The sequence below is a fragment of the Ixodes scapularis genome, unplaced genomic scaffold, assembly GCF_016920785.2.
Source record: "Ixodes scapularis isolate PalLabHiFi unplaced genomic scaffold, ASM1692078v2 PGA_scaffold5__190_contigs__length_132052651, whole genome shotgun sequence".
NCBI classification, from domain to species: Eukaryota; Metazoa; Arthropoda; class Arachnida; order Ixodida; family Ixodidae; genus Ixodes; species Ixodes scapularis.
In genome coordinates this window covers 95287514-95308641 of record NW_024609880.1, presented here as the reverse complement: position 1 = coordinate 95308641, position 21128 = coordinate 95287514, and the positions used below count along the sequence as shown (strand labels likewise).

Below are 21128 nucleotides of genomic sequence, written 5' to 3'. Positions count from 1 at the left end.
CGGTTTCTAAGTCAAAGACCCTTTTATGCCCGCAGTGAGTTGGACAGCCCAAAGAAGTTGGTTTAACAAAATTGGATAAAGAACTATCCTCAAAAAGACACTGGCAGCTAGAGAGGCACAATCTGCCAAACACAAGCAAGGCTCATGCAGTTAGGGAGTGCAACGGTCTAGACCAGGGGTGGCCAAACCGCGGCTCGCGAGCCGCATGCGACTCTTTGCCGGTCATGGTGCGGCTCGCGGATCCCTCGTAAGGGGACCCTCCCCACCGCCCCCCTCGCACCTTTCCGCATTTCCCCAGGAAAATGGAAAGGATTTCAGAATAAAGACCAGCTTGCAGTTTGGCAGCCTTGTGCCCCCCATACGTACAGTCTAAACGCTTTTCACTCATGTTTCCCCAGATCCTGTTTCTTTCATTGTTCAACAGAGTTTGCCGGACAATAGGGGGAAAGGCATCAAAGACAGGGACTGTCAAAACATGCATGCACTTTGGCTTGGGGTCGAGGAAATGTTCTGTCTCGCGGCCTTTGTCACTCGCCGGTGATACTTGTCACCTTTAGGTAACGGATGTTCCCTCCATATTGTGTCTTGTTCAAGGTCACGGAAGCCCGGGTCGACCTTATTCATAGCTTCCACTAGTCACAAACGTTATGTTCAAGTTCACAAAGGACCAGGAACATTCTCATTGTTATTTTTAACGGCTTGCAGGTGTGACCTGCGAGCTGCTTTCTTATGTTTTTGGGGGGGTGGGGAGATAACCAGGCAGCGGTGTTCGTTTTGCACCCCCCCCCCCCCCTCCCCCCTTTCGGCAGCTCTTAGAAGTTTCGTGGTTTCCTTTGCGGCTCTTAGGCCAAGTAAGCCTGTTGTCGTCTCATTCCAAGCACTTGTACAAACTACAAGTTCGTGCCTTCACTTTGGTCAGTGCTTAAGGGGGGACATAGGTCTTTGAAGCCAAAAACTCCCTAAAACTGCATTCTTTTGAAAATGGCTATGGCTGTCGTTCTTCTGAACCTACCAGGCTTATAATTTCGTGGATGAATATTTGAGCTATAAATCACTTTATAATATCTATGCGGGTTGAATGTGCATTAAAGTTGACTCTAAAACATTGTTTTCACAAAACACAATTTTTGGACTTGTTGAGAATTTGCAGGAAGGATATCTTAGCATCTAGAGCAGATAGAAATATAACCGTTCCTGAAATGTGTAGCTGAACGTGTGAAGCATACAATGTTGAGAGCAGAATTTTTGATATAAGTTTAGAAAAATTTATATTTGATCTTTTGCTTTATTACTTGTTAGCCATGCATTGAGCAGTGAACTTTAATGTGTGGTAAAACCACTAATAATGAGTTTTTCTTAAAAGTGCTTCCAACATTGTATTCTCTACACTTCGCAGTATCTAGCCATGTGTTAAAAAGAATATTTTGTTGAGCAGTTTTTGTTCTATCTTTTTTTTCAAACAAAGGCAGGCAAGTTTTATTTATTTTGTGAACCATTCTACTGACTGAGAAAATGACCAGATATATGAAATCAGCACAGAAAGCTGAACAAGCTTGTGTAGTTTCATTGGGTTTGGTCATCAAATAAGAAAAAAAGCTCCAAGACCAGTGTTCCCCCTTAACATGACTTTTAGAAAGTGATTGATCATGACCTGACAAACGATTTCAACGAGCCAAAAGGTATAGCACTATGTATTTAAATAAGAAATATGAAAGTGAAAAGTAGTTCCCAAAACTTCATTTATTTTTTTTTCTTTAAACTCAATTCTTGGTACTAAATTACGTGCCAGATTTCCCTTTACCACCATTCGGTTCTCCACAAACAAATGCTCTTAAGGCACACGAAAGAGGTTCAAAATCCCTCCCCAAAATAACAACGCCTCAATTAAGATGTTTTTCGGCGTTCAAGCGAGCAGGAGTTATTTGGCAATCGTCTTTACTTTAAAAAAAAAAAAGCCCACAAACGCAAGAAGGGTGAGACGGGCGAACTGCGTGCACCTTTTCAAAATAAACACTCCGTCAGCACCGGCCTCCCTCTCCCAAAAAACCGTCGAGACAACCACTACGGATGAAATAAAACGAGAGCTCTGACTGAGCACGAGCCAGCAACACACGCGGAGCCTTTTGCACGACGCATCCATTGCAAGCGTCGTCGAGCCAAAGTAAATTCCGTCTTGACTTTCTCTAGTTAAAGGGAAAAGTGACATTTTCTCTACAGCGACGACGAGCGTCCGGTCTTAAAATACAGCTCGCTTCCAAGGAAATGTGCTGCGGCGTGCTTAAAACAACCCTCGACTGACGCCCCCTCTGTCCTCCAAGAGTGGGAAGAAACAAAGAAGGAGGAAGAGGAGGAGGAGGAATGTGTCGGAAACGACACAAAGAAAAACACCGAGGACAGGGAGCTCAGAAAGGTTTTTAACTGAGTTTTCTGGACGCTTGTGGAAGTGCAGACGCAGTTGGCGTCAATGAATAAGCTTTAGGCACTGGAGTGAGAAAGCTATGGGTTAACCATGGAGACCACGATGCAACTTGCTCATTGACGATGGCGGTTACCTGGAAGTTGTTCCACACAAAAACCACAAAAGCCGAGAAAAAAACCCCCAAAAAAACCTCGTTGAGGGCAGGTAGAGAAGCAAAAATATTTTCCCTACATTAAAAACAACAAAACAGAAAAGTAGTACAAATGCTGTACATCATGGGGTTGCCTCGTTGCTGCAATTTCATGAAAAGGTTGCCAATTGGTTAAGGTTTCTAATAAAACCACCAAATGCTAACCGATGTGGAAGAACCTTGGCAGAGCTAGTGACGGCTGGCAAAATGAAACGGCACAAAAGGAGACAAGGAACAAGTAAAAGAAACATGCATACCAGGCACTAATTTACAAATGAGTTTAATAAAAAAAAAAAAACACAAACCGACATTGACACAAAAACTATTTGTTCAATGCTCACTAATAAACCTTAATGCCATGTTTCCAACTAAAATGCAACTCATACAAGCCTGCTACCTGCCCCTACCCCTACTACCACCTCTCTCCCTCCCCCAAGAAATGAAAAACGAAAAAAGTATTTTTTTGGCTAAGGTTAGTGTCCACCTCCGCCGAGAGTGGCAGCTGCGCCCGTCCAGAACTCGAGGGTACAACTGCGGTTCCTCCTCTAAACTCTCCGAATTCTCGTCGACGTGGCGGGGGGTACGCGGAAAGAGGGAAGGAAAAGGGCACGTGGAAAGCGGGGCATAGCCCCCTTTACCATTCTTCCCCTCTCTCCCTTCCTCTCCCAAGGTGCCAATTTGGGATTCCCACTCCTGGGTCCCTGGCTCCGGAATACAAGCAGCTCTGCATCCTCCTCCTCCTCCGCTTCAGAGGAGCCCATGCGTGCGGCCCTAAATTTAGAATCCCCGTGTGCACCTCCCGTGGTGCGGTATCTTTGGACCCGCCAAATATAAACATGCCCTTCCCCCTCCTTCCCTGTCCGGCCGTCTTTGTGCCGCTGTCAGTCTCCCAAGGGAGTGACAAACTGAACTGAGACAAGAATGCAGCGCCGTAGTACCTAAAGGATTGCAATGCGGCTGCCACATGCAGTAATGCAGCCGTAATGCGAGCCGGAGCCAAGACGCTGCGTCAGGCAAAAGCTGAGTTCGCTCGTTAATGCAACCACTTAAGCTTCGTTATCCCATATCTTCTAATGAAACAGGCAATCGGGCTTTCCTTTTGTTGTTTCTGTCGCTGAAAATGGCATTTCGAAAGCATGACTGACCAGGGTTCACCTGTAACGTCACAAGAATAAACGGAAGGAACGAAAATGGGCCAGGACAAGATTAGACATACTGCCCTGTCCTCACTCGTTTCACGGCTTTCCGTTAATTCTTACAACTGATGATTTCCAATTATCCAGCTTACTGTTGTTACCACTGGTGGTGATAGTTTTGGTTTTCTTTACCTTGAATTCAAGATTTCCAGTGAATGTGTATTCATTCTTGTTTTTCATGTTCGTTGGAGATCGACCGAGATGAATTTATGACTTTATTTCCCTCCAAAAGTCTGAACAATCTCGAGAGCGGAAACTTTACAAAACGAAGGCACAGCAAGACGTAATGTGTTCAGTAACGTCAGTTCTCATAGTTTTCAAACATGCTGCTGGCAGCACGTTGAAAACTATAAAAACTGACGAAGCCAGGATTAAAACTTCGGCCGTCCCTCTGAGCTTTCTTTTGGGGGCTACTTTTCAACATCACCAAATACACATTGATTTGATTTGATAGTAATCTGCTAAAATAAGAAGGTTGTTGAAATTTTCTTTTCTTCAGGTAGCCTACTAGCTAGACACTCATATAACAATTTCAAAAGAGCTAAGTATGTGCTAAATGAAATGCACGAAAGAAGTGGCCTAGCTCCTTTTCATCAAGTCATCAACCTCAATAGTACAGACGAGAATGGTCGGTACCTCTGGAATAATGCTCTTATCTTAACACTTATACGGCCATGACACTTGTGCAGCGGGGACGACTGCTGCACATAGACTACACTCTGTTCAATCCCAAGTTGACGTTACGTGCCCACTGGATCAGTCGCACAATCTTTCGTCACGTGATCATGTTGTCGCCCATACCCACACGCAGAGACCGGGGTCAGGTGATAAAAGGGATGCAGCTGATCGGCCCGGCAGGCACCTATATCTCGCCGCACAGTCGGCTTAGGGGTGAACAGGTCATGAGCAAATGACTGCCAAGCTGCCTCACCTCCTGAATGGGAGTGCTGCCATTGCTGGAATGCAGAGAGGAGTGCAGTGACAGTGAGCCATTGGGTGGCGATCCTTCGAGTGAATCAGGTTTGCTGTTGCAGCCGTCGACTGTCGAGAAACAGGCGTCAGACATTGCGACACGGCCTCCAGGAGATGCGTGCATTGTAACCGCGACCACAAAGACACTTTAGTTGCAAGCTTGTGCTCTGAGCCTAGTGTTCTGCGAAAATCAGGGACGAGATCATCTTAATTTAATTTTTAGTGTGCAACTTCTGTATAAAGTTTGCCACCTTAAACTGCATCATCACATCAAAGATCAAACAGATGAGGGACTACAATAGAACCTCTCCATAGCAAAGACTGACATACTAGTGAAGATATGGATACAATGAAGTAAAGTTGGAATATACCCATGCTCAAAATATTGGTACAGCCATTTGAGGTAGCACTAATTTGGTGGAAATACAGACATAGCAAAGGTGTTGACCGATAAAACTGATTTTATGATGGAGAAATTCTACTGCATTCAAATACTGATTCAAGATCACAGTTAGTGCAATACAGTGAGAAATAAAAGCAAGGTCACTAGTGAAAAACTTTTATGTCAGCATTGGTCGATAATGAAGTCTCTATACTTTCTGTATAGTTTTGCAGCCTGAAATAGTTAAAAGTGTTTTAGAATAAACATTACTATGGCTTAATTCTTAGTTTAATGGAAAAACATCAAGCTGCACAATAATGCTCAATTCTTATTTGCACATTTTACAATGAGTAGTCACACAACATAACATGCACAGAATTACATGTGCACATTAATCACTTCTTTGCAGAACCAAGATGCGTTAGTCGACAGGCCATGCTTCGCTCTCACAATACTCAGCGGTTATTACCTAACGAAACATACTGCATGCATCATCATCTGGTGTCAACCAATGCCCTGAAAACCAGCAGCTTTCACATCCCCAGGTCACAAATGCCTGCTTCAAAGATACCACTGGAAGCATCATACATCTAACATCTTATGACAACACCTATAGAAATCCACTAAAAACTGCAAGGCACCTAAGGTCAGTAAGCGCTCAGCTTCTCCAACTGCAGCTGTATTACCGAAAAATTGCAGCCTCAAGTGTACGCAGATATGGATAGGATATAGGGCGTAATTATAATGGTACCATCAAAACACTAGCTGACCAAGACTACATTCTTCAGTGAAAACCAATTCGAATCAATTATAAAACTACCATGATCCCAGCAAGCACTGGTTGACACTAGACCGATGACTACTTTACGAGTGGGTACTCAAAAACGCGCATACCTAAAGAATGCAACTGGAAAAGAAAAACACACTACAGTGCAGAGGAAATGCAGGAAACTCGTGACTATTCGGAACAGAACTTTCCTTTCGTTACCGGCCCATTTGTAAGACATCACCTCGACCCTCTTACAAACAATCTTCTGCGAATTTGCACCATGTTCATTCATCGGTCGGACTCGCACCCATCCACCAGACCAACGAGTTTGTCCCAAATCGTCTGTCTCTTCAGAGAGTTCCTCTGTAAATTCATTTGCCGTCTGTGGCCTGAGGCACGAAGACAAATTAAGGCCGGTTCGCATATCTGCGCCCGAGTGAGATCGACCGTATTAAGGCTGCTCGTCAGCGCTTACGACAAGAATACAAACTGGCGAGATCTATCGGCTAGCCCCAGAACACTTTCCGTCCGTGTATATGTTACGCATCATTCTTTCACCGTGTGCTTGAAATAATTCCGAGAATGTTTTAAGAGACTGTTTCTCATGGATAGTGTGCAAGTAGTAAGAGCTCCAGGGCTGCCCGAAAGACGCTGCCAGTGTGTACTATCGCCGTAAGTGTTAACCACACTCAAACGAGTGCGATCGAACGGTCCCTCCGTTTTGATTTCGGGTCGAAGCAAGACCAAAGTTTCCTGCTGAAATCATAAAGCGCAAAGGACAGATGCGGACATGAAGTAGACAGGACAGCGCTGTGCTCACAACTGGGGTACAACTACATTAATGTTTCAGTGTCTGTCCCTTGGGCTTCATAATTTCGATGTGTTGAACCTTAATATTTTACTACAAAGTTTCCTGCACTGCCCCTACGTTGCAGCTCGAGGGAACAGAGGGAGAGTGGGGAGAGAGAAAGAGGAGGAAGGGGTGCCTACTTGTAAGGGGTCTCCGCTTCAAGGGGACGGGACCCTTGTCTTTACGCCGCAGGAGCGGGCTGCTCCGCCTCTCAATTACTTTTTGCTTCAGCACAGAGCGCACTTTAAGGTTCGGTTCCGACGCTAGAAGGCAACAACAGAGCACACATGGCTTTGGTCGGCGGCCCTGCAAGCCACGCTCCCGCTTCACAGGCTAGCCGTCTGCCCCAGAGGCGGTCGCACGACAGGCGCACTCATTGTTACGGCCGTTGCTGCGGCCGTCGCTACGAACGAAGTTGGCAAAACCTGCGCATCCGCCATCCAAACACCTTTCTGGCACCTATGTGAAGCGCAAGTTCATCTGCTTCTTTCGCAGGGGTTGTGGTTACGTCGGAACGTCGAGCTCTGGTTAGCTCGGATTGCAGGATAGTGGGTAGACCTCAAGGCAGCTTGCTTTGATGTCTACCCACTACTCTTCAATCAGAACCAATGAGAGTTTGGCGTTCTGACGCCCCCATAACCCCTGCAAAAGAAGCAGACGAACTTGCACTCCGCATTACTCGAGCAAGAAATGCCCAGTCATCAAGCTGTCCGATATTACGCAGAAAGTGATTGGTGGAATGTCTATATGTCACGAGTACCTGGAATAGAGCAGCAGGATCCTTCTTGTTGAAAGTAATCTCCTGCACTACACCACAAAAAAAAAAAAAAAAAAAAAAATTGGAAGTATAAAACGGTATGAAACAAGCCCTAGATGATCACACCATTGTGACGTTATCGTGACCTCCTAGTAATGCATCCAGTGATGTAAGTGAACGCCGACTGCGTGGCTTTTTTCTTTTCCCCGTTTTTGCCGCTACTCAGGTTTTTCTAAACCACCATAGTGCGTCTACTGTTCCACCCTCGGTGAGCCTGATTGAAATGATTTTCTGTACATAACGTTGCTTTGATTGGCATCTTTCTCAATAAGTAAAAACTTTTGAGTACGTCTCACCAATTTTGTTTTTCTAAAGCAAATTTAGCACATAAACAGTTTAGAACTCATATTTGTTTTATGATATATAGTATATGAGCCTGAGAAGTTTACACTAAGCAAACCAGTTTGCCAAAGCTTGAAAGAAATTGTTTTTCCTTCAAGCCTCAAAATATTCCGTCGGGCAAGACAATAAAGAAGCAGATGACAGGCTTTTGAGAAAATGGCCGAAGCTTGTTTCCTAAGGCAACATCTTTTTCAGAAGCGCCATATATAGGACACAGCTGGTTAAAAAGAGGAGACTTTCAAAACAGAATTTGAAAGTCTTTGCATGTGTGCAGTATTTGTGACATTTAGCTGCTGTGGCCAGCTGCTCGGAGGAACAAACATGCCGCACTTCTCTGGCCAAACACAAAATGCCGTACCTTCCATTGAAGCAGAAAACATTGCCGCTGCTCTATTCCAAGGAACCATCTCAAAATGGCTAATGTATGGTGTAATAAAGCAGTAGGAAGATTGCATGCACCCGACTCTAGAGCAGACAAGGCTTAGCCTCACCAGAACAACAATGCACGTTTCTCTAACTGCATTATTTGTTGGTTAATGTACGAGGCACTCGAGAGAAATTCAGAATGCGTTTTTCTCTCCGCAAAAATAGGTAATGCGTCACCAAACGTTCAGTCTTTGCCCGAATATAGCGCTAGGGGTTGGGATGAGGTGCCAGTTCCAGAACTAGGCATTATCAAATTCCAAAGAAAAGGGATTTGGAGAAATTTTTAACAAGAAAATGGGGCCCCTTCATGGTGGCAGACACTATTCCTTTCCATGTTTTGACAGCTCCATTAAACCACCATACTCTCATTAAAAATTAAAAAAAAATTGCTTTTAATTTTTTCAATTAGATAATGGTAGGTTCTAAAACTTGAGAACCTTATCCCAACAGTTAGCACCACATTCAAGGGGAGACTGAGCATTCGGCGATGCAGAGTTTTATGTAGTGAGAAAAACACTCCTCAGATTTTTCTCAAATGCCCTGTATAACAAAAGCCACACTTTCAATAAACAAAGCAATCAATGTTAGTCTATTTGTTGGCATGAAACATGCTGTATATGCATCATTCCACAAACAAACTGTTTTGATGAAGGGTTAAAATTCAGGCAGACTAACCATACGGCTAGCTTATAAAAGCAATCAGCTTAACCCAATGGCACAACAGGGATGTAAAAACAAACAAAGCAAACGCTTAAAATTCGAAATGTTGTATTTAGTACTGGCCTAGTTTCAAGCTCAATGTCACGAAATAGAGATGAAAATAAAACCCTGAGCATAATATAACAGGTTTTAGCTCACTTCCACACAAAAAGAGTAGATTTTTAAAAATGAAGTAACCTCAGCGTTACTAACGAGCACTTTAACAAAAAGTTTTATTTTTATTTTTTATAATATTTGTTTCAGCTAGGCAACGAAAATTAGTATTTATTGTGTTCCGTCACAATATATATACATATCTTCAGTTAATCGAGAATAAAAGCTTCTTATGTTCTCTGTGTGCACTTTTACAATAAGTTGAAAATAGTGTCAACACCACTTCACAGGCAGAAAGCAAATATTACATGTATATAAAAGCAAAGCAAGCCCAAACTGGCACCCAATTCCTTAATTGTCGATATCAAGCCCTGAATATTTAAACATCTCCATTTTTCAGGATACGCCTCCATCCTTCGAGACAACAGCGCTTCATTGATTGCGATGGGAACAAACCTATCTCAATGGAAGCAGCCTGGCTGCCAAAAAGCACACAAATAAACAAGCTGATCTGCTAAGCACGCGCCAAGGAACAAAAGCAGTGCAACGCAGACAGGCAAAAGGAAAGCATGGCCCACCTGTTTTCCGAAGCGGAAAATCATCGTCATACTTCCCCAGAAGCGGATGTCTGCACTGAGGCGAAACGGCACTCGTCGACGGTGGTGAGGCCTGGTCCAACGATGACCGTTGCCGCGACCTGGCAGGGTACGATCCAGTTTGGACCAGCTCCTCGAAAGATCCTCGTAATCTCTGGTATCGTCCCACAAAGTTGTGTAGCCTAGTCCAATTTAATTTACAAGGTGACCCAAAGACAAAAATTTACATGTTTTTTTTTCACCGCGAAAATTAACGATGCATCGCCGAATGCTCAGCCTCCACCCAAACTTAGCGCTAGCATTCTGAACCACACGTCAAAGTTTCAGAACTAACCGTAATGTTATTCAAAAGTTATAAATGATTTTTTTTAAATTTTTATTAGGAAAATGGTGGTTGACGGAGCCCTTGAATACATGAAGCTGAATGGTGCCAGTTACCAAGAATGGGCTTCATTTTTCCATTGAAATTTTCAGAAAATCCCTTATGACTTTTTAATAAGATAACGATTAGTCCTGAAACACAGACATCTGGTTAAGACCACTAGAGCTACACTTGGATGGAGGCTTGAGTGTTTGCAGATGTGTCGTTTATTTCTGTGGTCAAGAAAGCTCCGTAAATTTTTTTTGGAGGACACGCTGTAGTCGAGTTAAGCCAAGTTAAACCTAGTCAAGTCTAGCTGAGCCAAGTCAAGCTTAGCCAAGTCAAGCCGAGCCAAGTGAAGTGAGGTCAAGCCTAACCTAGCTTAGTCATGCCAACGTTGCTAAAACACTCAGTTGGGAAACTCGCCTTTGAAACATGAGCCACTTGTGTCTGCAGAGACCAAACTAGATATGATAACAGCGCAGCCCTTTAGCGACGAGTCAAAACATGAAAGTCGATTTATATAGCTACTGCGAAATGGCACTGCGATAAAGCGCCACCAGCCTTAGCGTGACTCGACCTGAACCAATACGAGCAGCCGTGCAGTTCCCAAAATAGCCGCCGCGGCAGAAATGGCAGCAATGCGATCGTTTTTAGTTCGGTTCTCGAGTACAGATCAGAGCCATTTTTTCAAGGCAGGTTCTATGGCGCAGTTTCCCAACTGAGTTTTTCTATCGTTCTAGTAATGTTGGCCAAGCTTTTAAATACTATAGCCTAGACTTGCTTGTAGACATGCTGTCTAGGCTATAGACAGCATGTCTATAGCCTAGACATGCCTAGACATAGTCTAGGCATGTCTATAGCCTAGAACTTCACACATGCAATGATGTATCTGACAAGAATACTATAATGGTAAAATAAAATCCCGTGAAGTAAATTATTCAGCCATTAAATATCTGTCTGTTGTATCAGCAGTAAGCATTAAATTGACTTGCATTTACCCACGGTAAGGCATTGCTCAAGTCTTGATAAGTTTATCGAAGGCAGCTGTTATAAAAGTAGGTTGCCATAATTGTTTGGCTGTTATATCCAGGTCACAAGGTGCAAAAATGACGAAGAAAGCTTTCATAAAACTTCTGTAATTGACTTCAAAACCTCCCAAGTTTATTTTCTGACTGTGTATAAAACTATTTTTGAAGTGGAGTCAATGCTACTTTTGTCATAAGACCATGTCTCTAAAAAAATAAATAGAGACTGTAGACTCACCAGTTTCTGAAGTTTGGTGGTGATGTGTTTGCACTGTTGGCAGCTGCCTCTCTCTGTTTCTTGCTCAGCACAAATTCCTGCAGCCTTTGTTTTACTTCTGATGATGCAATGGCACCTGTGAAGGTACAATAGAAATATGTTCAGAATGTCTTCAGATAAATAAATGCTGCCATTATATAGTTTCTAGAAAGTGGGACCATCTTTGCTGGCAATCATGCCAAGAAACATAAACTGAGGCTCAAAAAAAGGATTTTTAAAGTTTTTTATTAACCACATACAATACACCAAACTAAAAACGTGTTCAAATTGTTTGCCATAACTTCACATACTGTAAACCTTAGTCCAACCAAACGGTTCCTTTCTTTGTGCCGAATCGGTAGGCAATTGTCTCTATGATAGCTCAAGAAAATTGTGTCAGTGATGATTACTTTCTAGTATATATTTTTCTTTTGCTTAAAGGCCGACGACCAGACTCGAGATTCTGCAAGGCAGAAAATCCTCCTCACCATGGGAGAGGAGGAAACAGGCAACGGTGATCAGTGTAAAAGGGGGGAGAGGAGGAAGTGGGAGAAAAGTGGAAAGTGCGAACTGGTTGTCGGTCTTTAATGTATGTCCGAAGCTCCTGAGGCATGCTAGTCGTTTGGGGCACAATAAACATGGACTGATTGGTTGATTAAATGATATATCATACAGAATAAGATAGCAAACATTTCTTTTACTTCAAATCAAGGGCTAGGATAGACTAAAAATGTTTGGACAGAGAGAACCTGACCTATTATAAACTCACAGCACCGATCCTGATTTTTTCACAAGTCGACAAAGACGTAAGTAACTGCACCATTACAATACAGAAATGAGGATTATACCAGTCCGTCAAAACGCACTACATCCACATTGGCTTTCACTGTCTCGAAGATTCGGCATTCCAGAAGCCACTAGAGAGCTATTTCTGTCCCGTTCACACGCAAACAGAAAACGCCAACCGTTGCATTAGGCACATAGTTTGCATCACTAGCCTGGATGAGGGACGAAAATACTGATGCTATATCGGTGCACCGGAATTTTTATGTTGGCTTCTCCGGGGGCGGTGAGAATTAAGAGACGAGGGTGAAGGGAGAGATGGGGACTAGCCGTTACGCAATTCCCATTGCTGCTTCACAAATCTCCCGCCGCGTCATCGTGTTTTTCCTGGCACCCACTAACGGGAAGAGACATTCAGTAAAACGGAGCTTACTTCCATTCAGTGAAAATAGAAAGTGGTGGAAGGGGCCAGAAAGGCAGCTGCTCGGATTGGCGAGTTGTGCGTCGGGGCCCCGGAACAGTTCTTGGCGTATTCAGAAAAAGCGACGGGAATGTTACATATCTTCCCCACCGACTCGTCTGACGTAGCAATGTGCGTGCCAGATGAGTAAGAAAGCAGCTCGCTTCGCAAGATGGTGTGGAGCGAAAGGATCTCGGATGGAAAATGAAATATAGATTCCAACTTTCAGCTTCGCCAGAAATACCTGCACAGTGTGTAATCACTCTATCTCTGGGGCACTTGCATGAGTGCATCTGGCAAACAGAACTAGAAAGAAAAAAAAAAAGCTTCAAGACGCCGAAAAAAGAGTTGTATAGCTACTGGATCGCCGAATCTGTACGGTATATATCACACTCTTGCGAGTTTTTTCTTGGGGACGGTATTGAGCTTGTTCGGTCTTTGCCATCCTTCCGTGCCTTGCAGCTTGCGGTACTGTGGCAGCAGTACCCCGCATACTCTAGAAAAAGATCTTAAAATTCTTATAAAAATTAACTTGCTACTCTTCAGGGATGCAGCTACACCCTGCCCCTGGGCTACCTCGAGACCTTTCGGGCATTAGCCGCCTTGGTGGCTCTTAGGCAAAAGCTGGCCGACAATCCCCAGTTGGCGGGTTTGAATCCTGGCCAAAGTACCTGCAATCGTGACTTTGAGGGGGGGGAAGAGCCCATTACAGCTGTAATGTACCATCATCTGGTGGTACATCAAGAGACAAATATTTATTTATTTTCTTTTTCGTTCTCACTTATAAATTGTAAATTGTAGTAAAGAGGAAAGTATGGGACGCACTCTGCTCGTGCTTGTCCTTCTTGCGGAGTTGGTCCAGCTGGCGGTCCTTCTCCTGGCGCTCCCGCTCCAGCTTGTGCTCCTCCTGCAGCTGGCGCTGGTGGTCCAGGTACTCCTTGATGCGCTCCTGCAGCTGCTTCTCGTGCTGCTGGGCCAGCTGCTGCTGCTGCCGCTGGTAGTGTTGCAGGAGTAGCTGCTGCTGCACTTGCTGCTCCTGCTTCAGGGCCAGCAGCTGCTGCTGGAACTGCAGGTGCTCCTGCTGCTGCTGCTGCTGCTGGAGCTCCCCTGCAGAAGCGTCATGCACAAGGCATGTCATCATTCTGACTACTGTCCGTAGCAGGTTAAGAATAGTACCAGCTAGGACAAACTCCTCCCGTAAAACCCTCCATTCTTCAGCAGAGCTAATGCTGGAAAGAAAGAAACAACCAATTGTGGCAGGTAGAGTTTCATAGGAGGGAATCGTCCTACTATTTTAAACCTGCAACAGACAATAGAGTCAAAGATGAGGCCTTTCAGCTAATCGCGATGCAATTCGTAATTTAAAGGGTGCTGGAAAGTATAATTATATTTAGCGAGCCTCCACTTTAAGTCCCCCACACGTCGTTTTCGTGCCTGTTTTCGGTTATTTTGTCCCCTATGAACAAATGCAAATGAGAAAGTGAAAGATTTTAAATTAAGTTGAACATGCAGACTGCTATGTGCAACTTGTGGCAATTCTAGATTAAAACACACACCACCACCTTTTGCCTTATCTACTGTGATGACACTAAACCAGCAGCAGCTGGTAAGTGATGACATGGTTAGGGATGTGCATGTATATGACCAGAAGGCATGTGCATGACGAAGGCATGCCCACGACTAAAGTCTTCAAGCATCCCTAGAGTACTGCATTCATGTTTCCATAGCAGGACTACAATAGACTCTTGAAGAAGAAGAAGAATACAACTTTATTGTCCCAGCACTGTCAGTGGGGTGACGGGTGCAGCCGTCTCATCCACCGCAGTCCTAGAAGACGGCCGAGATTGAAATGGTCGCCTACAGTTAAACTGTTGCAGGCAACGAAAAAATGTGTTTGTCAGTCACCCAGTCGCACTCCAGCAAATGACAAACAAATTATTGTTTTGTGCCAGCTTGGTAGGGGGAAGGGGGGATGCAAGAGAGGTGACCAGCACACCTGCTGATGCTGGCGATGCTGAAGAGGTCTGCTGAGGCTGGGGACCCTGTGGGTGCTGGGGAGTAGGCCCCTGCGGGTGCTGTGGAAGTGGTCCCTGGTGTGGCGGGTGGGGCGGGGATGGCAGCATGGTGCCCGCCAGCCCACCCAGGAAACCCATAGTCCCTCGCTGGTCTGGCAAAACACATTCACAAAAATGAGTGATAAAAAAAAATTCTGCCCCCAAACACAAATGAGCCAATGCAGTTTTGAACTGCCTCTAAAAAATACAGGGTGTCATGAATTGAGTGTCTCGCTCTAATATGAACCGGAAAGATGGGTGCCCGTACATGGCAAGCTCAAAAGTCCACCAAATGTGTAATTTAGGGGTGCATTTTACCTTGCGAAATTCCAAGGTGCTACTCCCTTCCTCTAAATATTAGACTAACACTTGACATTTTCAATGGTGGATGCCGATCCAGACGACCAAGTTAAGAGAAACTTGTGCTTGTGGTGCCATCTCCCGATAGGTGCAGCGAGCAAATTGTGGCGATGGCGTCGTCTGTTCTCGACTGAGGGTTGTCGTCTGCGTACTGTGCCCATCAGGAGATGGCGCCAGAAGCACAGTCCTCGAGGGTAGTGCCTGATGGACACAGTACGCAGACGACAGCGCTCAGTCGAGAATAGACGACACCATCGCCAGAATTTGCTCGCTGCACTTATCGGGAGATGGCGCCACAAGCACAAGCCTCTATTAACTTGTTTGTCTGCATCAATGTCCACTGTTGAAAGTGTCAATAGCATTCATTGTCTAATTTTCCACAGTAAGGAGGCTATGCCTTAAAGTTTTGTAAAATGCAAAACTAAAATGCATGTTTAGTGAAAGCTTGAACTTGTCCTGTCCTGTGCGAGCACCTATTTTTCCAGATGATTCTAAACACAGCCCCTTGGGTCACGACACTCTATATGTGCTTAAATATCGGTGTCTAAAACAAAATTTGGGCTTGCCTAGAGGAGGGTACTTTTTTTTTCCTCTCAAAGTGGAAAAGCTAATATTTTACTTCAAGTCGGAGTGCTATGGCCCTAAGGAACAGTGGTGTCGGAAGTCGCGAGTAATCAGGTCATGCCAGACACATACATGTCGTAATTTTTTAATGAATGGCCCTAGCTGTGCTGCGGCAGAGTGCCTTTTTTCCTTTACAAGTATCTCTTTGTCCTAGAATCTACCTGACAACCTGTTCCATAACTGACAGTCAACGAACCAGTTACTTTACTCGACCATTCACTTCTCCGATGTCATGCAAATCACAAAATTGATAAATTAACGCATACACAAATCAGAATAACCCTGGTACATGCTCTCAATAAAAAAACCTTTGGCAGAACTGAAAGAAAAAATCCCAAAGAAACACAGGTTTTTGAAATTATTCCTCATTTTTAACTTCCACCCTTCATGTGTCACTTGTTTTATTTTGCTGCAGATGACTCATTGCTGAAAGTGTGCGAGACCCAACTGCTACAGCAGATAAGTCAAGGTGAGTTGCGTTCCTGCTTTCGTTTTATGACTTTACACTACTGATAACCACCTGCAGACACGCGCCTATGCAAGAACATAAGAGATATATGATGCAACCAAGCGCTAGAAACATACTACACATATACATTACATAAAGCTGGGAACTAGAGTATAAAAATTCTAATGAAAATCAGCATGAATAAATAAAAAATAAGTACTGAAAACCAAAATGGCCCCTTTCTGAATATAGACCTGCATTCACACGTACAGCCCATGAAATCCAACAAGAAGAGAAAGTATGTTAGGCGCTTCAAACAGGTATAGACTTCTACACTACTATATTTCGTTTAAGCTTACATTGGACTGCAAAGACTCTACAAGCCCTTGGAGCCAGTTCAATATGCTGTGTGATAGTCATGTGACCTTCCAGAGGGGCGTAGCAATGCAGGAGGTGCAATCGCAAGATATGTTCACAGAGCTGGATTGGCTAGCACGACTCATTGAGTCAGCTGTGATCCATCGTAGGGTGAAGAAGAGTATATAGGCTGAATTTTGCTCAAGAAACAACTATAAATTCACTTACCGTAAAATACCGGGCAAGCGCCGACTCAAACTTTGGAGATAATCGCAAGAAAATGGGGGATGGGCGGTTGTTTGATCATCAAGTTTACATATAAATGTACTCTGCATATTTTCTCAGATCTTACAAATTTGGTAATGGGCGCACTTAACTTTGGCTCCTAGTCGTACGGGTAGCAGCTGCCTAGCTCCCAGAACCAGGACAATATTAGTATTTGCAGCTATAGTGGAAGAAGATTCTAAAGGTTGGGAAAGTTTTGGTACAATGATCTCACCAAGAATCATACTCAGGGGCTCATGTGCGCAATTATTCTTGTGCCTTTGCCTAATATGTAAGAGACATGTGCTGGACGCACGGCAAGCTAGCTCTTTTCTAGGCGGTGTGCCTCGTGATGCAAAAGTTAAACATAGCACACTACAGGAAAGCTTACTCCCCAGCAACTGGAAACTTTTTAATTGCTTTTTTGTTGTTTTCACTAACACACTGATGTCTGTTGTAAGCACTCATATATAGAGCTTGTGCAGCTGCAAGTGTTCAAACAAGCCTACATGAACAAAGCACAACTCTCGAAATAAAAAAAAAGCAATAAAACCCTCCCACATTTTCAGAAAAATGTGGAAAGCAACGGCGCCCTTCACGACAAAAAAGTAGTTTCGGCTTCCTTTTCTTTTAAACTCGTGCGATTGCATCTCTATCGACACGACAGGAAAGAAAGACGAAGACATGGTACTTTTCAATGATACTTATTTTGGATCAACCCTTTTCGGAGAACGACGTGGTTTTTGAACGATGTTTGAACGATTGCAGCCCTGCAATCGACCGCTTCTGCTCAAAACTTCGCCCTGGCATTAGCACCCGCCACAAATCGGCCAGTAAATTGAGCGTATGGTTGTATCGTAAACTGTTCCCGAAGAGCTCGCTACTCTAGTTGACGGCAGTTTGAGGCAATGGACGTTTATACAAATTTGGTTGGTTTCGCAGCAGACAATTCTTGGACAGCACACGACAGCCAGTTCCTCTGGGCCTTGCATTTGGCCCAGTGAGACATATGCTTCCATGACTTGGTGACACTCTTATTGGGTTGTGGGGGTCGTAGCCTCCACAGTTTGCCAAATTATAGTGAAACTGAGTATACTGTAAACGGCTAAATTTTCGCAAAAACCTAATTTTCGCGAATTTCGCGAATCGCCTACAATTTGCGAAAAATATGTCCCGCGAACAATTCGGGCTATATGTGAACACTACGGAAGATACACTCGATTCGCGAAAATTAGAACCCGCGAATAATTTCAAATTCCCAGCTTTGGCCCAATTCGCAAAAATTTGAGCCCGCGAAAATTAAGTCGTTTACAGTATATAGAGTCTGCGATATAGACCGTTCCATTAGGGTCATAGCAGAGAGGGTAAAAGAGAAAAAAATACACTCCCCCTCTCACCCCGCATCTCGTCCGCACCCCCGAGTGGGCTGTAGCTAGCGTCCGGCTGGCGTGCAAACTTTGTTTAAAATCGCGTCATTTTGGAACTTTCAAGCGCAGATGCGCAGATTTTGGTATGCCAGTTGTCGTGTAATATTATGCTAGATAAAAAGACTCGCAGGGTCCAATTGCGCTGTTACCTGCGTGCAAATAAAAAAAAAATAATAATAAAATAAGGAAAACACTGTCAGATTGGCCGGTCTCTTTGGCGAAGAGTAAATCCGGTTGCTGTACCTTTTTTACTATACAAAAGTTCGTACTGGTGTGGGCCTTTAGCGACCATGAGTGGAAGTCTGAAATAATAAATAAAACGTGCTCTCCTGCCGCAATACAAGCAGTAGTTGAGGGTAGTACTGCCGGCTGACTCAATTGCTATATAAGTAACGGAAAAAAATATATGCCCGTTGATCATTTAGTAAAATAGAACAACAGAAAGCTGTAGGATAATTTTGGAGTAGCCACAACTATTCTAAGAACACGAACCACTTCACAACGGCAGCCACGAGCGAGAGTTCGATGTTCGGTAGAGCCCGCCGATACAGCCCAAAGATGGAGAAAGGCAACCTCCCGGTTTGTCGTCTGCTAGCGGAGTCTGGCGCGTGCCCTCTCTCTTGTTTTACCCTGCCGAACCCGCTGAACTTCCCGGATGTGTGGAGAGGGCGCTGCGGGCGAACAAAATGGTGCCGCCCAGAGAGCGCTAAATGGAATGGTCTATAGCTCTGCAGCACGAGCTTGTCGCTGCTACTTACAAGCCACCACGAGTCATTGTGTTCAGAGCAGCGGGAACAGCACTAATTGCTGTAAAGACAATTGATTGCTGGCTGCAACCATGTGACTATACTGCCGGCATATTTTTGCAGGTATCATATTTTCGTATGTATCACTGGAACATGTACCACTGAGGCAAAAAACAAAAAGCAAAGCCAAGAGACAATATTACTTAAAAAAGTTAAATGCTACAAAAAAAAAAATAAGGAAAATATGTTGGCATACCTTTTCTTTGAAGATCACTGTAGGGAGGATTAATTTCCATAGTATGGTGGGACCCCAGATTTTCTGCAAAACACAGACAAAACATACACATCAGACCCTGTTGCCATAGCACATACAAACTGTCTGGGCAATTCAGAGTGTCTAACACATATCTGCACGGTAATACTTGCTTGAAAGATCTAACCCAAACATGATTTCTAACTATTTGCAACTACTGCTCATTATTATCCATGCCCATCTAAAAAAGGTTCCTGAAAAGAAACTCCACCTTCGTGTAGCAAGTTCAGAGAACTCTGACATACCTTAGGGATGTCCCCTTTTGCTTTTGCCTTATCTTTGGAAAGTCAGCAAAAAGATAGTACATATAAGCATGGACTTTATCAGTTCTTCTTATCTCTTGCTCTGGGAAGAAGCAACAAAGGTCCATCAGTTTCCTTCCCCCATTTGTCCTGGCTGATGGTCTCTTGCTGTGAGCCATGCCTAACAAGACCAGATAAGAAGTACTCCCTCAGTCACAACCTCCCCTCTTCTTATTTTACTCTTACAAGCCGAGGCCAAAGAGTCCATTAGCTTAGATAACAGCATTAGAGCCTCCACACACTTCTGCAACACAAATGATAAAGTGCTTCTTTTAAGGTGTGGTAATGAGGGTAGAGAGCTCTTCCCCCCCCCCCCCCCCCCCTTTTTTTTTTTCAGTAAGGGAATACTTGTAGCCTAGATCGAGTAGATTGTCTGAAATGTGGCCAGGGTTGAGAGAACAGAATCAAACATTAATTTCGTTAGATTTAACAAGAAGCTGAACATTCTTAGGGCAACCTCTTGGTCACATTTATTCAGAGAGAGAGGGAGTCACATAGCGTGAAGAGAACTAATTACTAATCAATGATGTCCATTTCCTTTTAAGCCTTGCAGAAAGTATTAAATGACACTGATATAAGCTGATTTTGCACTAAAAATAGCAGAAGACTTGACGTTCCATCATAAAATTTGAGAAAACCTTCAGCGACATTCTTTTTGTAGAATTTCTGAGAAAGCAAAATGCCACATCAGATATGACAGCAAGAGCTTTTTTCAGAAACAATGTTACATCATTGCGAGTGACCTTGTATCACGCATTGGTCGAAAGATCCATCAAAATGCCAGCATGTCTGGATGCTCGGTGAAAGCGTAGACAGCAGCTCAAAGAATGCAAGCTGCAGTATCACAATTTGTATTTGACGGCGATGCGATTGCTGGGACATCTGACAAGCATCCCATTCAGTGTATGTATTGAGTAAGCTCTGCAACAAGCGTGAACAGACATTGTTAAAATATATTTTTGTCTTCGCACTGGGACATACATGACCGTTCACACAGACATGACATCGGCACATATTAGAATCTTCATAATAAAGTTAGAATCTCCCACTTAACTATATATAGTGCCTAAATTTTGATGACATTCCAGTGCAATAGTTATCTTAATGATTTCATTTGCACTGGTGGAAAAAAAAAAAAAAATACGCTATCACATTTTTGTACGTTGTGATCCACAAGAAAGTGATAATCCTTTAGCTGGACCTCATGGGTTCCCAACATGTGAAAGTCGGAAGCATTGCAGCACATTTTGTCTTACACAGTATGTACAGTTTTCTGCAAAGCTGTAACGCAGATGCACCTGTGAGGTCACACTGGCTGGTGTCGGTACAAGAAAAACTGAAACTGGGCTAAACCACGACAATATAAGGAAGATTGCAACGCTGCGTGCATCTGTAGTAATCCAACAAATACTGTTTCGTCTTGTGCGCTATTTTACCCCGTGAATTACACAGCAACGAGCCAGAGTTTACACCTTGTTTCCATGCTGAAGTGTGGCACTGTAAGTTCTCATAGCAACATAGTACTTTGTTTTCAATTTGCCAAACGAAAAGTACCAGAGTAATCTGTGTGACT

General features: G+C 43.8%; 1 protein-coding gene across 2 annotated transcripts in view; it reads right to left on the bottom strand.

Annotated features, from left to right (window-relative positions):
* LOC8042022 (histone deacetylase 4) overlaps window positions 1-19286 on the bottom strand; it is a 54198-nt gene extending 34912 nt beyond the window's left edge. Inside the window, exons 1-7 of one of the 2 annotated variants that reach the window (XM_040219823.3) lie at window positions 19197-19286; window positions 14657-14827; window positions 13486-13767; window positions 11400-11514; window positions 9755-9873; window positions 6919-7041; window positions 4737-4846 (exon numbers count right to left, since the gene is read on the bottom strand). In XM_040219823.3, the coding sequence (XP_040075757.3) occupies window positions 4737-4846; window positions 6919-7041; window positions 9755-9873; window positions 11400-11514; window positions 13486-13767; window positions 14657-14827; window positions 19197-19281 (1005 nt within the window). In that variant the 5' untranslated portion in view covers window positions 19282-19286. The remainder of the gene's footprint in view (window positions 1-4736; window positions 4847-6918; window positions 7042-9754; window positions 9874-11399; window positions 11515-13485; window positions 13768-14656; window positions 14828-19196) is intronic. The other variant, XM_040219824.3, reaches the window with a different exon arrangement.
* Window positions 19287-21128: the final 1842 nt, after the last annotated feature.